At 39.1% G+C, this 22,523-nt stretch overlaps 1 protein-coding gene across 13 annotated transcripts in view; it reads left to right on the top strand.

The window, feature by feature from the left end:
* Window positions 1-57: 57 nt before the first annotated feature.
* The window catches only part of dlg3 (discs, large homolog 3 (Drosophila)), a 109,669-nt gene continuing 87,203 nt past the window's right edge, over window positions 58-22,523 (top strand). For 4 of the 13 annotated variants that reach the window (XM_044127323.1, XM_044127324.1, XM_044127325.1 and 1 more), the window contains exons 1-4: window positions 1,833-2,041; window positions 3,312-3,443; window positions 10,954-11,039; window positions 14,027-14,137. In XM_044127323.1, coding sequence (XP_043983258.1) covers window positions 2,002-2,041; window positions 3,312-3,443; window positions 10,954-11,039; window positions 14,027-14,137 — 369 coding nt within the window. In that variant the 5' untranslated portion in view covers window positions 1,833-2,001. Of the gene's footprint in view, window positions 140-1,830; window positions 2,042-3,311; window positions 3,444-10,953; window positions 11,040-14,026; window positions 14,138-19,635; window positions 20,863-22,523 lie in introns of those variants that run through there. The other 9 variants (XM_044127329.1, XM_044127328.1, XM_044127326.1 and 6 more) reach the window with 8 other exon arrangements.

Below are 22,523 nucleotides of genomic sequence, written 5' to 3' on the forward strand. Positions count from 1 at the left end.
ATTACCCAGAATGCAGCGCTGCTACCAACCGTTGTGTGGAGATTTGGGTGTGTTATGCTAGTAGCTGCCATGGTAGCGGCTACTGTAGTCTCCATCCGCTAGCCTCCAAGAGGGATGAGGAGCCGGTTAAACAGCACTGGTAAGCAAACTTATTTAAACTACTGACATATTTAATCAGAGACCTTAAACCTGTAGTCTACGATCCCACCTACGGTTGAATCACTTGAGCCATTTTATCAGTTAACGTTTTCATTCCTGGAGCTAACCAGCCAGGTTCGTAAAGTCGGTGGAGTTCTCCTTTAAACTGTGATTTATTTCAGCACTGCGTTATATCGCCACAAGATGGCGCGCACTTCAAGAAGATGTTAACGAGACGACTTCATGTTGATAAAAATAAAACCCGCTCAGCTCTCCTAAAGCTAATTACCGCGGATGGTGATGGATAAAATATTGTATAAAATTTAAATCAGAGAGTTAAATATATTTTTTAAACTCTTACGTACGGCTGAGTCAGCGGATCTTTTCCACGATGGCAGCGACGCTGAAGTTAGCTTCTGATTCGGCTTTACAGTAAAGGGCTATTTCACAAATTTAAAGGAAAATGAGAAAGACTAAAAACTAAATACTTGACTTGTTAGACCTGGACTATATTTTATTAAGACATCCCTTTGTAAAAACTTTATTCTATTTTAAAATGGCCATCCATACATGTTTGACACCCTTACCACCTCTACACTCATAAAACATTCGATTTGGTGAAATTTCAATAAAATAAAATAAAATAATACTTTGAATGTGTTTTCAGTGTGGACATGTACTACTAGGTGTAGAATAAATTTGATTTGCTTTGACAGGGTGAAATAAAATAGACCTTCCACCAAGGGATGATGGAAGCTGCCTCTAAGCATATGTAAGGTTATTTATCTTGCTGTACTTGTTTTAATTTAGTCAGATTTAAGTCCAACTTTTAACTATTCCACTCTAACACTTTCTTATTTAGCAATTCAGAGTTGGATTTGCTGGTGTTCTTGAGATATTTGTTCTGCTGCACCAAGTCTGCTTGAGTACCTGAACTAATTCTGTTCTGTTAGAAAACAGAACCCGTAGTTTTACCAATTACACCACCTGGAAACGACAAAGCACTCCAACACATTATAGTATCACCACGTTTGACTGTGTGTTTGGTGCTTTTTTTAATGCTGTGCTAGTTTTATTGAGGATGTAACAGGACACAGGCCTTCAAATAGTTCCACTTTGGCTTGTCAGTCCACTGAATATTTTAAGTCTTGGTCACTAAGATGTGTTTTGATTAATGTGTCTTTGTCTCTATTGGTTGCATCTGAAACCCATTTCAAAAAACTAAAAATAACTGATTGGTCAAGGTTACTTTAAGATAATAATTTGAAAAGTGCAATTTCGTCTACTATATATATACCTTTGAACTGCATGTTACATGATCTTTAGAAAACGAACAAGTTATAATTTTAGACAAATTTACTCAAATGTGTGTAGAAACTAGTTAAATTTACCCAGATGCATTTATTTGAGTGACGTTTTACTGCTGACATTCACAGTAACTGTATTATGAAGGACATTTACTTGTGTATATTTATATTGTCCAGGTTAGAGAACTATGAGTGATTCAGATTTTTAACTAGAGCTCTTTATAGACAACTATACTTTCAAATAAAACACAACAGAGTGAAATAGCGTTGTACAAATCAGAGGCGAGCTTCGGCATCGTAACGAGGCATGTGTCCAAAGGGAGGAGGAACGTGACATGGACCGGGGGCCGATTTGCCCAAAACTTCTGGGAAAGTTAACATGAAGTAAACAGACTCACCCAGTCACATCCCTGCTTCAGTCAGTGGATCATACTGGTAAAGTCAGTTTGGCAAACTGGGAGCCGCGAGTGGATTTTAAACTGGAGATGTAACTTTTATAAGAAAAAAGGTATCTATTTTGTTATTTTATCTTAAAACCAAAGCATCTTTTGTATAAATGACGTTTCAAGTCGCGCCCTCCATGGTGCATAAATATGGTAAGTACTTCTCCATCTCTCTAATTAGTGTTTCCTGTAAGTTTTAGTTACATTTTCAGGTTGATGCCTCCGCATTGCTGAACCCAAGCGATCGTTTTTGCCTCTAATCTGAAAGCTCTCTAATCTAGCTGAAATCTCTGGAGCAACCCGAATTACTTTTTCTGGCCCTTAGGGGTTAAAAAGAGGAAAAAAATCACGGGGACTTCCACTTCCGGGCTGCGAATGATTTCTAACGGAGTTTTTTTTTTTTTTTTTTTGTCTCAATCATCGATCAGTGTTCAGGCTCAGGTATTGCAAGCAGATTTACCTTCGTGATGTGCATCATCTCTCTGCCCTCACCACCCACCGGGTTCAACAACACACAGAGCTGCCTACGTGAAATATATGCAACTTATTTCTGTCAGTGACAAAAATATAAATGTTCCCCTTTCGGGGTTTCTTTCCCTCAGCTGAAATGCAAGTTTATGGCATTATAGTACAATAAACAATGTAACACACTAGTGACTGTAGAATACAGCTTTAGTGTTTTCACTTTTTTTATAGTACAACCACACATTTTATAATATATATAGTAGGTGAGGAGTCTGCAACCTTTATAATCCATAGAACCATTTTTACCTTCAATTCAACTCTTTGAACTGCATGTTACATGACCTTTAGAAAACGAACAAGTTATAATTTGTGTGTAGAAACTAGTTAAATTTACTCAGGTATATTTATTTGAGTGACGTTTTGGGGGGAAAAAGTACTTGGAGGAATAATATTACCCAACTGCTCCTAGTTGGGTAATATTATGAGGTATTGCTTAATGAATGAAGAACAAACATTTTAACCAAAAATGCACCAGACAGAGACACACACCTAGAGTTTATGGAAAAGTGTGTCTTGCCCCCTTTATGGGGGCATGTTTAAAACAACACTCAGGGGCAGATCATGTTAATTCATCTGTATAAAAACCTTTCAGAAACTTATCTTGTATGTACAATATATATATATATATATACAAACCAGTGTGGCGGAGATATTCAGCGAAGATATGTAAAGCTGGTAGAGACCAACCAATAATTGCAAAAGAAAAAAGGAGTACTACAATGTAAGTAGTCAGAGTGGTGAACCACACATGCATAATTGTTTTTCCTTTTTCAAATATACCCTCCTTCCTGTTCATCTGTCATAAAATCTCAGTAAAATACAATGTTTGTATTGTGATAAATTGTGAACACTTCAATGTAAAAGTGTTGTTAAGAAATGCACATGTTTTGTGACGCAGACACAGAGAGGGCGGTGGGGCTCCTCAGACAATACCAGGCCAACCTGACCAGCCCAGAGGAGCAGGCCTTGAAGACCAGTGTGGGCAAAGTGTCTGCCATCTTGGGCAGCCAGCTTTTCCAAGCTCTTCTCGGTAAGGAAAACAACACAAAGCAGTTTACTTTGACACTATTCAAGTCTTTCCGAACTTTACCCTTTAGCTGAAATTACATCTGTTTCTCAATATGGACTTTTTAAATGTGGACAACTTATTTTAATTTGTGCAGCTCTCTGCAAACCGAAAAGAAGCGTACAGACAGGGTCACATTTTATTCATTTTTATGGGACGTTAACTGAGTCCACACATCTCCCAATTAAACTTTATGAAAGAGGGCTTTCAGTGTCCCCCACAAAGGTTTGTTCTATGCCAACCCCCCTTTGTAGCATTCTCGGATTTTAACGAAACCCTACTAAAGCCAAAAACAGTTTATATATACACTAATTAGTATTAATCCAGTACATTCTGGTACATTTCTCACACCGAATTGACCATATATTCTCTTTTGTACCCTATGCTTTGTGAAAGTGATCTCACTTGAGTCTTCCATTAAGTTTTTATAATTGCTGTTGTCATTGTTGGTAATGTTAATCCTAAAGTTTTCTCATATAAAGAGCTGCTGTAACCACCTACATCTTCATCACTAGTTTGGTGTTTTGGAAAGAAAAGAGCTTGAGGGTTCAGGGTGAACCTAGCTTTCCTTTTTCTTTCTTTCTTTTTTTTTTTTTACAGCAGATAAAGCACGTTGCTTCTTTTTAACCAATGGTTCAGTGGTCCCTCTAATTACCACAGCCATGTTATAATGATCCTCGCCCTCGGCTCTGCTATTGCTTCTGCTGACCCACTGCTGCTTCTTTGCTGGGGATCTGAGGGGGAGGGGAGTCATGACTCAGGCAGCAGTTAAAAGAAACACAGCACACTGTTGTTTCTGGTGATGGCATACGGAGGGGGATTTAAAGTATTGTTTTCTGTGTGAGATTGATGCAAACTCCAGGCATAAGGGCTTGTATTATTAGACTTTTTCCCTTCTTGTTTGACGTCAGGAGGTTGTAGTAGTAGAGGCTAAGTTGCTGTTTCCTGTGGTTTTAAGAGCATATGTCTGGATTTGTCTCGACGCTTGATTGTGCAGCTCAAGTATAACGCTAACGCAGACCAAGGAGCAGAGAGCTGTTGTATCGCCTTTAATAAATTGCATGGATTGTCCTCATCGCTGTGTATATTTGAGAATTATCTTGAGAGCTTTGGGTATTTTGTCTGTGGGAGGTGATCTTCCTCATCACAGAAGAAGGCAAAGAGCCACAGTAGGAGATGAGTAATAGAAACCAGAATAATCAAGTGTTGTTTGTACCTGGTGGGGATGCTGGTAAATCAGAGATGTTACATGTGATGCTCTGATTGCTAGTTGCCTCAGTGTATTAGAAGAAAAATATTTATTTCCTTAGTCTTCAAATGTCTTCAACCACTTTGACATTTTCCATTTTACAACAACTCTAATCTGATACATTTGGTCCCGGAAAACATCATTTTTTAAGCTAGCATACTTTGAAAACCGAGTTTTTAAAAAACATTCATATCCCTTTGATCCTGATTAAATACATAATACTAAAAGACACAAACCCCCGGTTTCTTGACTGACCCGCCTGGGTCAGTCAAAGGACTGGGTGGGTTTATAAGAGCTTGGGCTGTGTTTAGAAGTAATTGAGACCCAAATGAAAATACAGAAACATTGAAAATGTGAACTTTGCATGACAGGACCCCTTTAATGGCATATCTGCAGATGTATTTCAAGTCAGCACCCCAAAAACACTACTTTCTTGTGTGACATCATAGAAAAAATGTGTTGAAATAGTCAAAATAGCCAAGGTACCACCATCGTCTATTAATTGTGTATGGGTTAAGGATCAATTTGTTTTGTCACCAAACCTAGTAGTGGGGGTGAGTTCGGAGAGCCACTTTAACATGTTGAACATGGGAAGCTTGGTCAGGGAGAAAGTAGAAAGGTGCCGGTCAACATCGGACCGCAGCGCTAGCATCTGGCCCACTGTGCAGCCCTGTCCAGTCTCGTAATAATACTTTCCACAGGCCTCAGTTTCACCAATGAAATGTTAATGTGAATTTCATAAGCCTGAAAATTTATGTAATTTTGGTCGAGATCATTGACACACAGTGGCGTATTTATAGAAATGAGGTAGACTCAGAGAGGATTAGCTTTTCCAAATCAGGATTCCAAACATTCCTCACAAAGAATCTTCAATCAAGGCCGAGCCTGAGGCAGACAGGAAAATAAATGGCTCTTGGCTGCCATGCCAAACCTCCTCCACAGCTCTCCAGCTCAACCAAGCAGCCTACAAGGGAGGGAACAGAAGAGTAAAGAGAGGCCTGTGGTCGTTTTGTTTCAGGTGCAGGGCTGGAGAGGCTTTTTCCCTCGTTCAACATGTGGTTCTCATGGAGAAAGGGCGGCTTGCAGGTGCAGTCGTTTCACAGCTCTATAATCAGAACACGGCGCAATATAAACATTAGTCATTCTTTTATCTGGTCCTGGTGTGTTTACCTTCACATGCTCAGGGCCATGCGAACTGGTTTCAGTTACAGCATTTTTGCGTTTGTCACTGTGCCGGTGGCTTAAAAGCAAAGTGTCTAAGCTGAGGAGGAAAATAATTAATTCTAGTTTCGGATTGATGTGTCAACACTATGGTAAGGTATATCTCGTAGCTCTATTGTGGGTGTATAGAGGTGTTGCATCCTACGTGAAAGGGTCGCGTATTGGCCACTTGATTGGATGTCTGCACGGTTGCACTGTCACAAACAAAGCTTGCCTTAACTGCGCATCCGTCCTTTTGTTCCAACACACAAGCACATGGTGCAGAGCACCAGGGTGGAGAGAGTTGAAACTGACACACGTTACATTACAGAGGACCCTAAATGCCTGAGGAATGTTTTATTGAGGCCGTGAGAAGGGGGTGAATTGTTTGCCCTGCTTTGAAATTGTGACCTAGTTTTCCATCAGTGTCGTGTGGGTTGCTCGTCATCATGTAAAGATCCAGGGGCACATTTTTGTCTGTGTGTGATTCACCCTGGCAGGAAGTGGAGAGATGAATCAATCTAAGTCAAAAGGTACATATGACAAAAAGAAGAGGTCTGTGGCTCCCTGATCCTGTATTGAGATGTTAGTCAAAGGTGCAGTTGTGTCTATAAGACTCCAACCAATATAATGCAAACTTTTTCCCATCTAAATATAGATCTAGAATAAGTTCTGTCAGAGTGGCTTCTGCCTTGAATTGTGTTTTTTGTCTCCTGGCCAGGAATTTATGTGGTCTCCAGACGTGGAGCATTTCTGAGACTGTTTTAGAAGGCCACAAAATGTGCAAACAGAAAAGCTGTCTGTACTTTATGTGACTGAGAATGAGAACACTGACATCTGAAGGAGAGGTGATCGAGCACCTTCCGAAGAGCTTGTTGCCTTTTACAGGAACAGAAAAAGTAATTAGAAGTGTTAACTGAAAACTGAGGTGCCCAAGATGCAATCAGAGAGCAAATCCTGCAAGACTTCTCAGATGCAGCGTTTTTTCACTTAAAGTAGAAATAGCACTTATGTTATTAAAAGAACAGGTCATATGACTAAATGTATTGGTGATACACTAAAAGTAAGGAGAACGTTTTTTTAAGATGAAAGGTGACATGTTTTTCTTGATTGCATTTTAAAAAGTGCACTGAAAAAGAAAAATATATAAGGCATTGTTTACAACAGCAAGTAATTTGCAGAGACATATTCGGTCACATTTTAAGGTGCTTGGCAGGTATCCTGGAGAAATTGCCTCCACTTTTACATATTTAGTCTGTGTCAAGCGCTTTGGTGTTCCAGACCGATTTAATGCTGATCAGGGCTTTGTGGAGGCTGCACCATCTGTTGCAGAACTTCCTTGTTGACTGGAGATGATTATTACCGTCTTTGAAAGTATTTAATTGTGTAAAACCTTTAAACCACCTCTAATGTGTTTCAGGTTTGCTTCTAATCAGCCAAACTTTCTGGTAATCTTTAGTAAATATTCTCTTGGCTTTCCGAAGTCTCCTAAAAATGTTTGCTTCTTGGCTGCTTTTGCACCAGTTTTCTGGTTAAGTTTTGTTTCTGACAAGGACAGCACATTGTACTAGTTGTGTTTTAAAGAATGAGGAGTGTGGGGGAGTAGAGGACAGTCAAAAAGTGTCAGTCCAAAAAAACTATTTACAGCAGATGAACAATATGAGAAAGTTATGGTTTGTAGTGAAGTGACAGACTGGCGACCTGTCCAGGGTGTATCCTGCCTCTCACCCGAAACGTTCGCTGGAGATCGGCACCAGCACCACTCCCGACCCCACTAGGGACAAAGGTGTACAGAAAATGGATGGATGGTTTGTACTGGATAACAAAGCTGCAAAGGCATGACAGAACTCCTAACACTGGATGTACGTCTTTATTTAGCCTGGAAAAATACATATTAAATTAAGCTTTTTGTTTCTTGGGTATTGCCAAAGTTTATATTTAACAAAAGATGTTGAAGTCAGGCTGCTTCAGACAATGTTGTCTTTACTGTCTGATCAGTTAAACATATATGCTTCTATAACTAGTTTTTGCCAGCTGGCCCAAAACGTTTTTGTTGATGTTGAGAAAAAGGCCGTGGTGTTTTTTCACATTCAGTTCCTCACTTTAAATATCCAAATTTTGTTTCCACATTTATTGAAAGTCTTGGTTGCAGGTTAAATAAATGCCAAGGGACATAACAAAACATTAGCATGGAACAAAATCTGAACTATTCAGCTTAGATATGTGTGTGTTTGCGTGTACATGAGAGTTTGTCTAAGTGAGGCTGCTCTTTAGTCAGCTGGTCAACAAATTGCTCTTCCCACACATGGCTTCACTCCTCCACATTCAGACACAGAGATGAGTCAAATGCTCCATTCTTACACTTTTGTTCCCACATTGTCTTGTTGGGACATTCTGGCTCATGTCTCTGTCTCAAGCACACACAGAAGCCAGAATTTTATCGTTTTTGTAATAGAAAAAAACCCCATATTTTTGATTTTGGAAAATTACAAGATCTTCTTTTCAAAGAAATTTTGAAACCCAACTTGACCTTTTAGTGAACCTGGTTTTGTGAAAGCTGATGAACTCTCCTGTCATTTCCTTATGTCAACGTTGCAGTTGCTAGTCCTGAGTTTGGCATCAGCAAAAATGTCACAGTATATTCTCATCAAATGCTTTCCACTCAGAAGGAACCTGAAAGAAGAAAGTGTGGCACGGTAAAGAAACACTCTAAAAATGCATGAAAAAAACATAATGCAGATTTTCAACTAAAGTTATGGCCTAATCAACATTTCCTTTTTGAATTTTTTTTGTGAAAAAGGAGATATTCTGTAGATTTTTGGCAAATTTTAATTAGTAGCTAATTAGGTGTGTTAGTTATTTTCATCTGTTACAGGTTTGTGTATCTGGCTTTTATTACTTAGGCTTAGGAAGACGTGATGAATTAGGATTAAAAACATCCCTGCATTTCCTACCTACACATTTGACACTGTGGGATACATTTAGCATTTGATCAGCATGTAAGCCAAACTGCTACTGTCCACATACCATTAATGTTGCACATGAGCACCAGTGCTATTGAGTCGGTACAACTGCAATTCAACCCCATAAAAACCTCACCTAATCTCACAGTACAAGATCCAAGTGTACCACTCAGCTCTGCATTCTTACTGCTTGAAAATTAAAGTGAAATGGATGCAAAGCCTCTAGAGGTCACTTAAATAACTAATTTTATTATCCTACAATCATTTCATCCATAAATATATACCACCATCAAAAGCAATGTACCCCGTCCCTGCACAGTTGAATACTAAATCACACACCCTTGATTTCGATATACACACACTATTCAGAACTGGAAAGCATCAAAGTGGCATACCTATATTCAAACATTCAAATATAAGCAAAAAGAGCTTTTCTATATAGTTTCAGCTGAAAGAACTTGCTTCGCTCATATGTGATGCCCCACTGTCTTGTTGAGCCCCAGACAAAGTGATGATCTTAAAAACAACAAAAGGAGAACTGCCCTTTTCTTGTTTGGTTTGATGGTTCTAGAGTCTGGTGTGCGCTCTCCAGAAGACAATCTGTCAACACTGTAACAGTTTTAAATAAACTTCAGCAGTTTCCAACTTTGTCTCACTGTCAAAGACTGGTCAGAAGCAGTTTTGCTTTTCTTCAAACACAATTTTTCAGATCTTTCACCTTTGTTCTTAGGTAGCAAATTTGCTTCATAGCATTGAAAGTCTTGGATTCATTTTGCTCCGACTCCGTCTTGCGGTACTCCAGGGTGTTGATACTGGCAAGTTTCAACCCTAAAAACTTGGAACAAAGTCCCTTCAGCTGCTGTTGCCATTAACCATATCATGTTGCTGGTAGATTTACTGTCCTATCTTGACTTTTTGAATATTAAAGTACTAATATCCAAGTACAGAATCATTCAGTGTTTGGCTACACTTGTTTTGACATCATTTCAACTTATTTGGCACACTCAGGCTTATTATTTATGTTCCCCGTTTTATGGAGTCTCTTGATACACAATTACTTCGGCTCATGACTCCACTGCACAATTGTATTCTGAGTTGTTTTTTTTTTTTATTGGTTTTGCTTAACAATTACCAACCCTAAATTAAAGAAAATGTGATAATATGAATAATTTTTTATTTTGGCCCATAAATCCGTTATAATTTCTGCTCTGAAATATCATTGAAAATTTATGAATTAGTTGCTTTTACTCACTAATCATGATAATATGACGTTAACCTTGTGTTGACCTGTAGCTGCTTTTGGGACTTTCCTAGAAAGATAAATAAAAAGGAGAATTGGAGTTACACCAATAGATTTTTAAATCTTTGAGTAGTGTTATTCACAGGCTACAAGCATAAAATTTTTGAGTGTTTTTGCTGTTATAGAGGCTTACCTGCATGCCTCTACACTAAGCAACACTGCACCATATGAGAATGAACCATAAAGTTACGCTCTCGCTCTCTCCTCTGTAATGGAAAAAGCAATAATAAATCATGGATGTCTGGAATCAGAAAGAAAATGTGATGTGTGTAGAATAATAAACAGAAAACATTGACTAGATTTTTTTTCGTAACTGATTGTGTTGGCTCTTACTGACCTTCTAGTGGTTAAAATATACAGAATAAGTCCGAGGGCACATCAAACGCAATATGTTAATAGAGACAATCTTTACTAATACTCTGGTGTCAGCAGGGGTCATGATCTTTGATAATCTATTACAATATTGTTTTTTATGTAGAGCTATAAAACAGTGTTATGTCATTCTCTCAGACACTGATTGATACTCTGAGCCTGAGTCACATAGTTCAGCAAATGAATATATGGAGTATGTTTGGAAATGTAAAGACTTAACTTCCATATAAACAGTTAAATCCCAATCTTCCAATTTTACCCAATGAAAACTGTGAGCATCCTGAATTTTATCAGCAGAAACAAAACATAACTGAGAAGTGATTATGTTTGTTCTTACCCAAGTAAAGAGAGAAAAAAAATCTTTATTGTTTTACTTTTTTTCCCCCACAGATATTCAAGAGTGTTACGAGGTGACCTTGCAGTTGAATGCAGAACAAACTGTTGTAAAGGAAGACAGCGGCCAGGATGTGTGGGAGGTAATTTTACTGCTTCACATTTTATTGTAGATCAGAGAAAATGTGCTTTATGTTTACATTGAATGAGATACCACTTGTGTTGTGTATGGATTGCTTTTACTTGGCAGCTGAAAGAAGATGTCATTACCTGCGTTTCTAAGATTTATGCATTTTACCATGAGTCATGGGAGCTTTGACTTCATGTTGGTGACGAAAGGCACACATAACTATTTGAACCACAGGAACCTTTTCCTGACATCAAGGACATTTTTGGGGGTTTATGAAGGGAGAATGGGTTGGTGTAAACTCTTCTTTATGAACTTTTAAACTATTGTCATGTTTGCTTTGGACAGCTATTTTTTTACATAGACTCCCACAATTGTTTACACACAAGATGCTCCAGTATAATATTTTTCCAGCTAAAATAACTTTCTAATATACAGTTGAAACCAGAAGTTTACAAATGTTGAATAAAAAAAAAAAACATACACCATTTTGTTTTACTATCTGAACTTGAATCAAACTAAACTTCTCTTGTCTTTGGTCAATTAGAATAACCAAAAGTATTTTTATTTTTGGCACCACAATAATGAGATAAAGAGTCGGTCAGAGATTAATTTAATAATGTCTTTAACATCTCATTAAGCAAAAGATATGATAATGTTATAACTTTGGAAACTTCTGGTAGGTTAACTGACCCAATTTAGTTTCAGATGTATTTTAAGGGCACAAATCTCTGGATTTCATAGTCTTCTGATTCTTTATTTTGATTTTTAGCCGCTGCTATCTGTGAATCTTTGACTGCTGATAGTCAGATGTTTTTAAAGCTTGAAATTTTGAATGGCTTTGTCTCTTCTTAAACCAATTTATAAAATTTGTTTATTTTCTGTAACAAGCCTTATTAAGCTTTTCTTCAGTGTTTTGCAGTTGTTTGTGAATTATTGTATTAGTTAAGCATGAACTGCTTCTTCTTGGTTAATTCAAGCTCCACGTATTCAGAGTATGTCCGTTCCCAGTTTGAACATCTAAACCCTAAATTATGACCACATTGTGAACGTCATTCAGCTCCTCTCAGTACCCCTGTGATCCACCCTCTTGGCTTTCTAATTCGGTGCTGTGTGGCTCCTGGTCTGTCCTCCTTTGGTACCAGCTGGCTGTGGGGAAAAGACTCAATCCTAAACTGGTTGGAAGGATTAAGTAGTCCTGATGGGAAGTTTAAAAGGTGAAAAAGCAAGTTACTTCATGTATATCCGCTGAAGTGCTCATCTGTATTCAAACCCTGTTGTCACATGAGTGGAGAATGGGAGGGAAACTAAATGAGTCTGCAAATTCAATGATTTGGTGCAGAGCAGCAGGTGAGAGAGGAGGAGGAATGCCCTTCTTAGGATGAAGAATGGAAAACCTGTTAGAGCAGACTCTTACAGAAGCCTTTCAACTATTTTATTTTACACAGAAATAATAATAATAAAAAACTTAGTGAGCTCAGTTCAAGTACACCTGCAGTCGTTTATATTAATCTCTGTGGATATCAGACCCTTAGCTGCTTTTATTTGGCAGAGCAGGGAGCTGGGAGGGGCATTTCTGCTTTCAGTTGACCTGCCTGTCACCTCTGCCATGAGGAAACAAAGCTGTCAAAGTTAAACGCACTCAGCATCTCTGACGTAGCACATCTCTGTTTGTTTTAAATTTGAAGAAATTGTTGAGAAAAGACTGCAAACATGCTATAAATTTACAGAAGTATTTATTTTCTGTTTGTTCATTGGAAGTACTGCAGCCTGCATGCTTACGGCTGAGGGCTGTTTCTCTATAAATTCTTGTCTTTGTGCCTTGAGAAAGAGAGTAGACGTTGTTTCAGAGATGTAAATGTATAGAGGGATTTATACAGAGTTTTTTTTAATAGTAATTCCTTTTGGAACTTGCTACTAGTGATGACTTGCTCTAAAGGCTGCCCTCTGGTGTCATTGACTGGACTCTGTGGCCTAAATTGCATCATTGGTGGGCATACATTTCAGGTACGAAATACTCCTTAACTATGCAAGCTTCATTGGTCACCATGCAGCCCAGTATGCTGCACTGGATTTGTTTTGGGAGTTTGTTTGGCTGTAAGTCTGCTGCTGTATTGAGTTGGCTGATGTGACTTTGTCCTACAAGACGATATCAAACAAACAGTTCACACCTGAGCTCCACCAGCAGGTGATGGTTTCCAAAATAATGTCAGTATTATATAACAGGCAAGTAGTCTTCTTGTTTTTACTTACCAGGAGGTGCACCCATGCTAATTAGTGTTTTAATTTAATAAAATATTTGCACTAATGTTGTGTTGTCTTTTTCAGTGCATTCAGGTTAGATGTTGCATATTATATAGAAGTTATTTATCACAATAACTTCCAGGACAAGTTATTGTCCGGCATAATTTGTTATCTAGTCATGGTATTAATAAATATTTAAAAGCACAGTTTATAATGTCAAGTGTTTTATGAACTCGTGACAGTGGTTTACAAATTACTTTTTCAGCTTTATATACTTTAAATAAATTAAACTTTTATTCTATGTTCACACTGCAATCAAACTCCAGTAAAGTTTGTAGCAACATTGTGGAAGATGTTTTTCAAACTGTCTTAAAAAAAAGAGGTTTGAATAATTTTTCACCAATTTCATCTTTTTTTTTAGTCACAGTTTCTTAGTGACAAATTGTGAAAGTGAAGGCAAGTTAAAAGCAAATGTCTGTTTCTTCTTTTAAACCCACATATCGTCTTCATTCTCTGATGTGTTCCTTAGCATTTTCTGTTGAATTGTGAAATAATTACAGCTGAAACCAAATGTTTATGCACATCAGAAATAGACACATAACCTTCTTTCCTTACTGATAAACTTTAAATCAGAATTAAACTTTAAAAATGTACGTAAAGAGAAATAACATGAAAAGGGAACAGGAGGGATTTATATCATGCAGAATTGCAGAAAGATCTTTAAATCTCTATAAAACCAAACATCTCTGCTTGCTGCAGGACCAGGAGGATGAAGGCGTGTCTCGGGTTCGAGTGACCAGCAGGAGCAGTCCCCTCAAAGTGGAGCGAGTCTCTGGTGTTGTGGCGCGCTCCCTCGTCGAGATGCCAAAGGTCAGTGGAGAAATGACAGAAATACTCGCAGTAAACTTGTTAAATAAACACAAATACATACATCTTCTTTTAATATTATTCTGTTAAAGCATGACAGAAAGTATCTTGAACTATTTGAGTCTGCAAGCCATCAAAATACAACGTAAGTTGTATTTTCTTCCTAAATGTATCTGTTTGAATGTGGCTCAGCAAATTATTAAATCAGGAGACCAAATACATAGCGTTATTATATTTTATCCTTTTACAGCACATTGAAGGTTACAGTGATGTGTTACAATAAAAACGTTCAAGAGGTACAAACATTTTTGCAAGACACTGCATGTATTTTAAATATTTAAAATAACCAATAGAATTCACCTGAAAGGGATTCTTTTGTTCAGAATCTCAATTTGTTATTCAATAAATGTTTCAGATCAGGATTAGTTGCTTAACTAAAGGATCTCAGTTCTTCAGCGGCTGCTTTTGGCCTCGTATGAACCAACTTTTGCCAGATAAACAAGATGTTTGGCAGTTTCTTCAGAGGCTGGCCAATATGCTCCTCACATGAGCAATCGGATCGGTCCTTGTCTTTCGTGATGCATCTCACTAGCCTGCCGTTTTCCTCAGTGCTTTTAGAGGCCCTTGTGTTCACATGCGTTCCCCATTACAACACGGCCAGTGGCACATGGCAGCACAGTGGCCACAGGTGCTTTGCTCCTCAGCTGCGCCCAGATCTAGTGCAATGAGTGGGTGGTGGAGGTGGGGGTGTAAGCATGAGGATCAGGGGATTTGAAGGGGGTAAAAAAAAAGCCCAAAAAAACGGGAGGGGTGCAGGCGGTAAGCACATGGGTTCAGTGTGCATGGATGATAATGGCTGCATAAGAATCCAGTGATGGCACAGGTTGTGTGCATGTTTGATCCTCCCACTGTCATGTTGGGGGAGGGAGGTGAGGCGCAGAGAGCGAGAGGAAGAGAGAAGAGGCGAGGCGGTGGTGGGGGGCGTAGAGAGAAAGATGTGGAGGGGGAGGCTGGAGAGTGATAGCAAGGCGGCTGAGAGGCGAGGGCCGGTGCAGTGCGGAGCTGGAACGGACACCCAGAGCTCAGCCTCCCCGCCTATCCCCCCAGTTACCATGGAAACCACATTCCTCCCCCGCCTGCATCCCTACAGACTGCTCTGCCGCTCTATCTTTCTCCTCACTTCTCTGTTTTTCGTGCTGTCTTTTTCATTTCTCTTTTAATTCGTGTCTGTTTTTTCTTTTTTTTATTCCTCTTTCTTTCTTTCTTCTCTTTCTCCGGCGCGTGCAGTTTTGCACATTTCGCGTCGATGCACACTCAGCAAGCACACTGATTTCAGGTGCGATGCACTCTTCTGTGGCGGGGTGAATAGGCAATTACAGTTTATTTAGCATTCCGCTGCACTCACAGATGCATAAGCACTTTGTTGTATTCTCTGCATCTCTCTATTTTTACTTCCCCTTCTGTTCAGCACCATGCTTCAGTAAAGCCCCCTCTAGTCATTGCATTTCTGCCCACACACAGGGCACCTTAGCTTCATCTCTCCTCTTCCATGGCATCTGTCATGGACCTGCAGCACCTTCATCATATTTTTCCAAATACCCTCACCTTCCCGTCAGTTTTTAGCTGGTCTTTACTTGCGTCCCTTTTCATAGCTCTTCTGTTTTATTCTTCCTTCCCTTTATGCTTGCACAAAATCCACCATTTCTCAGTGGTGCAGCTCTGATAAAATCTCCCTCATTAACCATCAATTTTAGCTTCCCACAGCGGGTATATTTCCCTTTCTCATTATTCTATCAATTGGTGGTGCTGGATTTAGTTTGTATAGCTGAGCAGCTGCTTTTTTTCTAATTAATAGTGTCTTTGCCATCTTCTTTTTCAGTATTTCATCATGGGATGATGCATAATCCCATATTACAAAAGTTTGATGCAATAAATGTAAAGTAGCATGTAGACTCTTGTATATTGCTGGTATTTTTTGCACATATATTTGCACTTCATTCTTTCCTGCAATAACTGAATGTTACAGCAGAGGCTTAGCTTGTTTTTATGAAGAACCTGCCCCTTTAAGACTGCCTCACTACCGACTGTCCTTTTATGGTCGTACATCCTGTCAGGTGACAAAGGAGCAGTCACACAGCTTCTCAGAGAAATGCCTAGAAATGACTGAAAAGCTCAATGCATGGTTTGTGCAGTGGTTGGGGCTTGTAATGCTCCTTATGACTACATGAATGTGTGTGTGTGCGTGCGCATGCGTGTCTGCGTGTCTGTGTGTGTGTGTTACAGGATGTCCAGGTGGGTTTATGTAATAAGGGTTGTGCAGCCTGGTTCTGAGCTGATAGTGTTGAAAAGGCTGCAAGGAAGAAAATTATTTCCTAATTTAATGCATCTTCTTTTTCATTTGCCAGTAGATTTTCAGAGGGCACATTTATTTCAAAGAGAAATCAATTTATAAGGCAGTTTAATTCATAAATTTATATAGCTATAATTGGAACTTGCAAATACGATAAAGGAAGGAATTGGTTTCAGTAAAATTAATCAGGATTAAATTGGAATGTATATAATTTCATATAAATTTGATCTTTTAAAAATTCTGTTTTTTATTATATTTTAGTTTATTTTTATTATTTATTATTCATTGATCATTATTATGTAATAATGTTAATTTTTGTTTTTCTTGTCATGTTTTAGGTTTTATAAACTACTACATTTTGGCAGTACTTGAATATTTAAAGAATAATGAATATTTAATATTTAACACTGATATAACAAACAATATGAAGAGGTTATGTATGTCCACACTGATCAATCTGTGATCATTTCTCTGTTTGCCTTCTTCTCCTTGATTCTACAAGGCCATATGGTTCTGCTTATGGAATGTTTTCCATCAGAAAAAAGTTTATTCGTTTCATTTAGTGAGTTTCCCTTCATGAAGGAGTTAAATAGATTAATTACACACCTTGTTTCCCTTTATTTATGCATACAGACAATAAAAACATTTAAAATTAGGATATTACTTCAGACCATTAAAAAGGACATTTTTTAATACAGAAATGTGGAACAAATGAAAAGTATGTTCAATACCTGCATAAAAGTTGCTATTTTGAAAAACCAGCCTCAATGGCTGTGGTGATTTGAGTTTTTCTGCGTGTTTATTTTAGGTTTCTGTGTCTTTGTCGGGCCCTTGTCGATTCGGTCTGTCCTGACGTATCTGTCTTGCTGTTTGCCCATGTCTCAAGTTTTTTCCTCCAGTTGCTACCAAAATTGAACCTTTGCCTTCCGCTCATCTGTACTGCCTGGTATTTGGGATTTTGGACTTTGGATTTTGTTAATTTCATCATTAAATCATCACTTCCTTCACTTCAAACTGGGTCCACCGGACCTTCCTCACCACCTCACACCACATATCATGACAATGGCATATTCTAATTATTGAATATTACTGTATTCTTTTCAAAAAAGAAGCAATGCAGTAGGCCAGTTTACTATCAAATTAGAGAACTACAATGCATATATATTTGCATCATGCAGATGTTAGTAGGAGTCGGCTGAATTGAATGGAATGAATATTAACTGAACTGAACTGGATATCTTTATGAATTTTAAATGTATTTTTGTTTTTAGTTTGTTTTATTGGCATCACGAATGGACAGTTCTGAGTTCATAATATTAATATCAGTTTTTATATTTTTGTTTTCATAAATCTTAATTATTGTCATCATTATTATGGAATAACAATTGTCATCACCCTTTTGTCTTTTCAGCTCTCCCTGTAATGCAGAAAACAATTAAACAATTAACTTCTTTAAATATGAGTTTTTTTCCTTCTTCTCTTGAACTTTACTTTGCCGTTCACAGCATAAACAATCTTGTATGTGGATCTTTATTTGTTGCTGAAAAATTCTCTGAGTGCTTCATTTTTCTTTATTTTGCAAATCAATATACATCTGTTTTGTTCGGTTATGTTTTCTCTTCTGAAGGCATTAAATTGAACCATAGAATAACACGGGGAAGGATTAGTTGCCACATGCGCGCTGTCATGTGTACCTGGATCGATATGCTTACATCGTTTGCTTCAAAGCTTCGCCTCGACGCTCTCGTTGACTTCGGAAGAGTTTGTGGCTGCATCCCCAGGCGTTCACGGTTTCCTGCTTCTGCATAAGATTGCACAAGTCTCTCCTTCTTGAAGGAAGGACTAGGATGGAGTGAAAGAATATCATTAAAATGAAGTGAGTTACTGTTGCATGTAATTAAGTGTGGATGAGCCTGCTGTGTGAGCCACTTTTGGCTTCTTCTTAAGATCCTGTGTGGTTTGATAAGAATGCTACTCTGACGTCGAATTTGAATCTGAAGCACTCTGTGTTCAAATATAAGCGCCGTAACATGCAAGGCTACATTTAAACACTCGATGACACACCCAGCACTGTTCCCCATTAATAATGCATACGTACAGGGCTTTAATGGCGACACAGTAACACTTTCCATCTGCTCCCTGTAAAGACAAGCCTTTCACTCTGTGTCAGGATGTTTTGTATCCAGTTTGTGACTAAACTACAAATTCATAAGCATGTAAAGTAGCTCCCAGGCAGTCCTATCAAATTACTGAAATATAACTGCCACAGCAACATGAAAGCCATATATGCTCTCCTCTCCTTTTCCCTTCACACGTTCACACTCTCAATCTCTTCCTCCACCCACTCGAAAGCCAAAGCGTGTAATCTTATTGGTTTGGTACACATGTGTTGATGTCATCATTGTGAACATGAAATAATTCCCCTATGGTTCCTAAATGAGGATCCACGAGGGCAGATTTCTCCCACTGTGCTCTTTTTGACCACGTCTTGCAGAATTATTCAAAAAAAGATGAAGAATGGTTGAAATGTAAAAACTCTGTGATTATCTTATGCTTCTGCGTCTTCTGTGAGATTATTTGCAGATGTGTGTTGTGGCACAGAGCCTCAGGATGGCTAGTGATAGCACAGGACAGGCATTAAGTCTGCAGCTGAACTGGAGATGACCGGGGAGGTGGCCAGTGATCAGTCGGAGGGACAGGGGTGCTCATTGTAAGTTGGATTTTGGCAGCACTGGCCTGATGAAAAACATGGATTAGACTCACTTTTGATGGATTACAGTCTGTGGTTGTCATTGAATGATTGCGGATTAGGACTCCCTTGCTCTTTCTCTTAAAAATGTGAAGAAAATAAACACATGCAGTGCTTTTTAAAAAAAAAAATTTATTGTGGCGTACTTCGTAAAAAAGTGTCTTCTCACCCAAAGTGGGCAGCAGCGAGGCGTCGGTGTCGCTGCCCCTTTAAGAGCAGCTAGTGAAGCGCTCAGTCCTGTTGGTGCTGCTGCTGCTGATGGCGACGCTGCGAGTTGATTGGCTGTGGCTGTCAGGACTGAGCTGCTAGAGGGATGCTGCTATGTATCCTTCCCCCTCCTCCCTCGCTGCTGCTCCCCTCTCTCTATCTCTCTCACCAGCCTCCCTCTTGCTCGCTCACATCCCTCTGAATAATCCACATCTAGGGCAAGCTGACTGAGAGGCGATCCAGCGCTCAGCTCCTCTCTGCAGCCTGAGAAAAGAGACAGAGAGCAAAAGGCAACGATTTTCAACGCAGGAGGAAAAAAAAAACGTGAGATTTTTTTTTTTGACACATCAAGAAGATACAGAATCAACAAAGGAAGATTTTCATTTGCGGATATCATTTATTTATACATATTGTTTATATATCTATATATATATTTGTACACACGCATATAGATATTTATATATATAAATATACATTTATCCTTGTACATATCTGTATTTGTGCTCGTCTGTTTATATTAATATTTTTATATGTATTTGTGTGTGTAAATATATATGATATATAAACAAAAGAATCTATATATCTATGAATTTATATGCGTATCACTGTGAACCAAGAGAAGCAAGAAGAAATTTTTATCATCAGGGCTGGTCTCTGATTGCGTGGTGGCATACAATATCTTAAATATTTCCTTTGATCTTCTACGTCAAGAGGACAAAGACTACGTGCCCATTTTGTATCTTTTGTTTTCCTGTTGCTGCTTCCCATCCATCTCAGTTTCAGCTTCTTTTTTTTTTTTTGTTCTGTACATCCACGAGGAATAAAGCAACCGGATTTGACCAAAACAGAGAGCGAGAAAGAGAGAGAAAGAAAAAAGAAAAAAAAACACGATAGAGGATAAAATCTGTACAAATTCCTGTGATCTGCGAGCCGATCGCCAAGTGCCGTGTGAGATCTGAGGAGGCAGCAGAGACCGAGTGCCACGCCGCTCATCCCAGCGTCAGCCCAGCCAGCACAGCCAGCATGCACAAACACCATCACTGCTGCAAGTGCCCAGAATGTTATGAGGTGACCCGTATGGCAGCTCTGCGCAGGATGGACCCCCCAGCGTACGGAGGAGACTGGCAGGCCGAGCCCTATGGATACCCACCTGGGTACGGGGGAGGCCAGACCTTGCCCCCTCCAGCCTCAGGAGGTGGTGGAAGCATGGGAGGAGGAGGAGGCGGTGGGGGCGGAGGAGGAGGAGGTGGAGGTGGCACTTTGGGGAGAAGTAAGGGCAAGATTATGTCTGGTGGAGGCCCTGGAGGCCCCAACCCAAAGGGCCAGTCCAAGTGTGGCCCCAAAGTAAACGGCAACAACTCCAGTGGACAAGGAGGATGGTGGCCTGAGTGCACCTGCACCAACCGGGAGTGGTACGACCAGGTAATCCTCTTTCCTCACTCTGTTAGGGCTTTATAGAGATCACACAAGTGATTGCAATAGTGACAAATAAAATCAGCTACTTCAGATAATTAAAGATACTTCTAATTTAGCAGTCACCTCAACCCCCCACCCCGTCTCTCTAATTTGTTGACTGGGGTTCCTCTGTTGGAACAGGATGAATCTGGTTTCAGTGCACGTACATGGAGATGATCTGCATGTTTGGGACTAATGCAGATGACTAATGCCAATAGATTTAACACACCTACTGTGTGTCGTCAAAGGCTCACACTGAAGCCGATGCCACAGGCTGAAGGATTGTGGGTTTTTTTATGTTTTCAAATTTAGATTTCTACTCTGAAATTAGTGTCTGACTTTTGAAATTAGATGAAGGAAAAATTGATTTGTTTCTGATCAGCTAAGTAAGGGATAAAGTCTCATTAGCAAATTGATAATGAAATCAATGTTTGACACCAGTGTCGTTTTCATTAGGCAGGCCTTGTGATTAAAACAACCTCAGCATAATGAAATTGTTTTGTAACAAAGGAAATCAGCCTGTTTCTAAATGTTGCGTCTTACATGTTGCACAGAATGAATGAAACTAGCTTTTTCTTCCCCCCAGTGGGATCCATTTTGTTTCCATTAGTGTCATTTATTTACACGTGTGTAAATAAATGACGGTTAAGAAAAGGTCAGGAAAGCTTCAGAAGCTCAGCCTTTAATTAATCAAGGTGCATGTATGTGAGCATGAGAGTGATCTTTGGGTGGGGGGAAGGGCAGCTTGGCGAACATGAGATGCAAGAAATGGCTCTTACTGTGCATGAGTATGTGTTTATGCAGTCTTGCATTCGCGGCAACTGAAGCCATCTGCATTGTTTGCATTGCATTGATGTCGTTTATGTCCAATTGTGATTTGAGAATGAAAAATTGGAATATGGAAGGCAAGAAGAAAATGGAGCCTTCATCTGAGCCGGAAGCTTGCTGATATTAGCAGATTGAAGCTAATGAGGAGAGATTTCAGTTTTAGGGCCATGAATGTGTTTTATTTTTTTAGTTTTTGTAACATTACATTTTTGCTTCATCCAGACCAATCAGGCATTTTGAAAGCTTGCAACAAATGCGATTATGTAAGCAGTTATTGCTTATATGGAGATTTTAATATCCATTAGTGGGCTGCATCACTTATAGCCAAGAAATTCATTCAGTACTAAAGTTGCACAGCATAAATTGGCTACAACTCAATAAAATATATTTAAGCTGCACTGTTATTCATTCAGGAGTCTTGAGCTGGTTGAAAATGCATCACTAAGGAAAACGCCTCTGAACAGGATCTTTGCATCTTTCTACGATGTGAATTTTCACCCCTGTATATGAATTGTTTAACGTGTCGCACGTGTCCTTTATGCAACAGTTGCTATAGTTTATCTGTGATGTAAAGAGATTGAAATTCAGATGAGCAGTTAGGGATGAGTTGCAGGGTTAAGTGGGGTAAAAATGTAAAGGTTGAAAAGGAGAGAAATAAGCCAATAAAGGCAGGCGGCAGCCCAAACAGGGGGGTGTGGTTATGTAAGAGGAGTCAGTTGGTGGTGCTGTCAGAGAGAGGAGCTGGAGAGACACTGACACTACGGGAAAACATCTGTCCCTCCTCCTCCCATAACATCCAT

The sequence above is a fragment of the Gambusia affinis genome, linkage group LG09, assembly GCF_019740435.1.
Source record: "Gambusia affinis linkage group LG09, SWU_Gaff_1.0, whole genome shotgun sequence".
Taxonomy (NCBI): Eukaryota; Metazoa; Chordata; class Actinopteri; order Cyprinodontiformes; family Poeciliidae; genus Gambusia; species Gambusia affinis.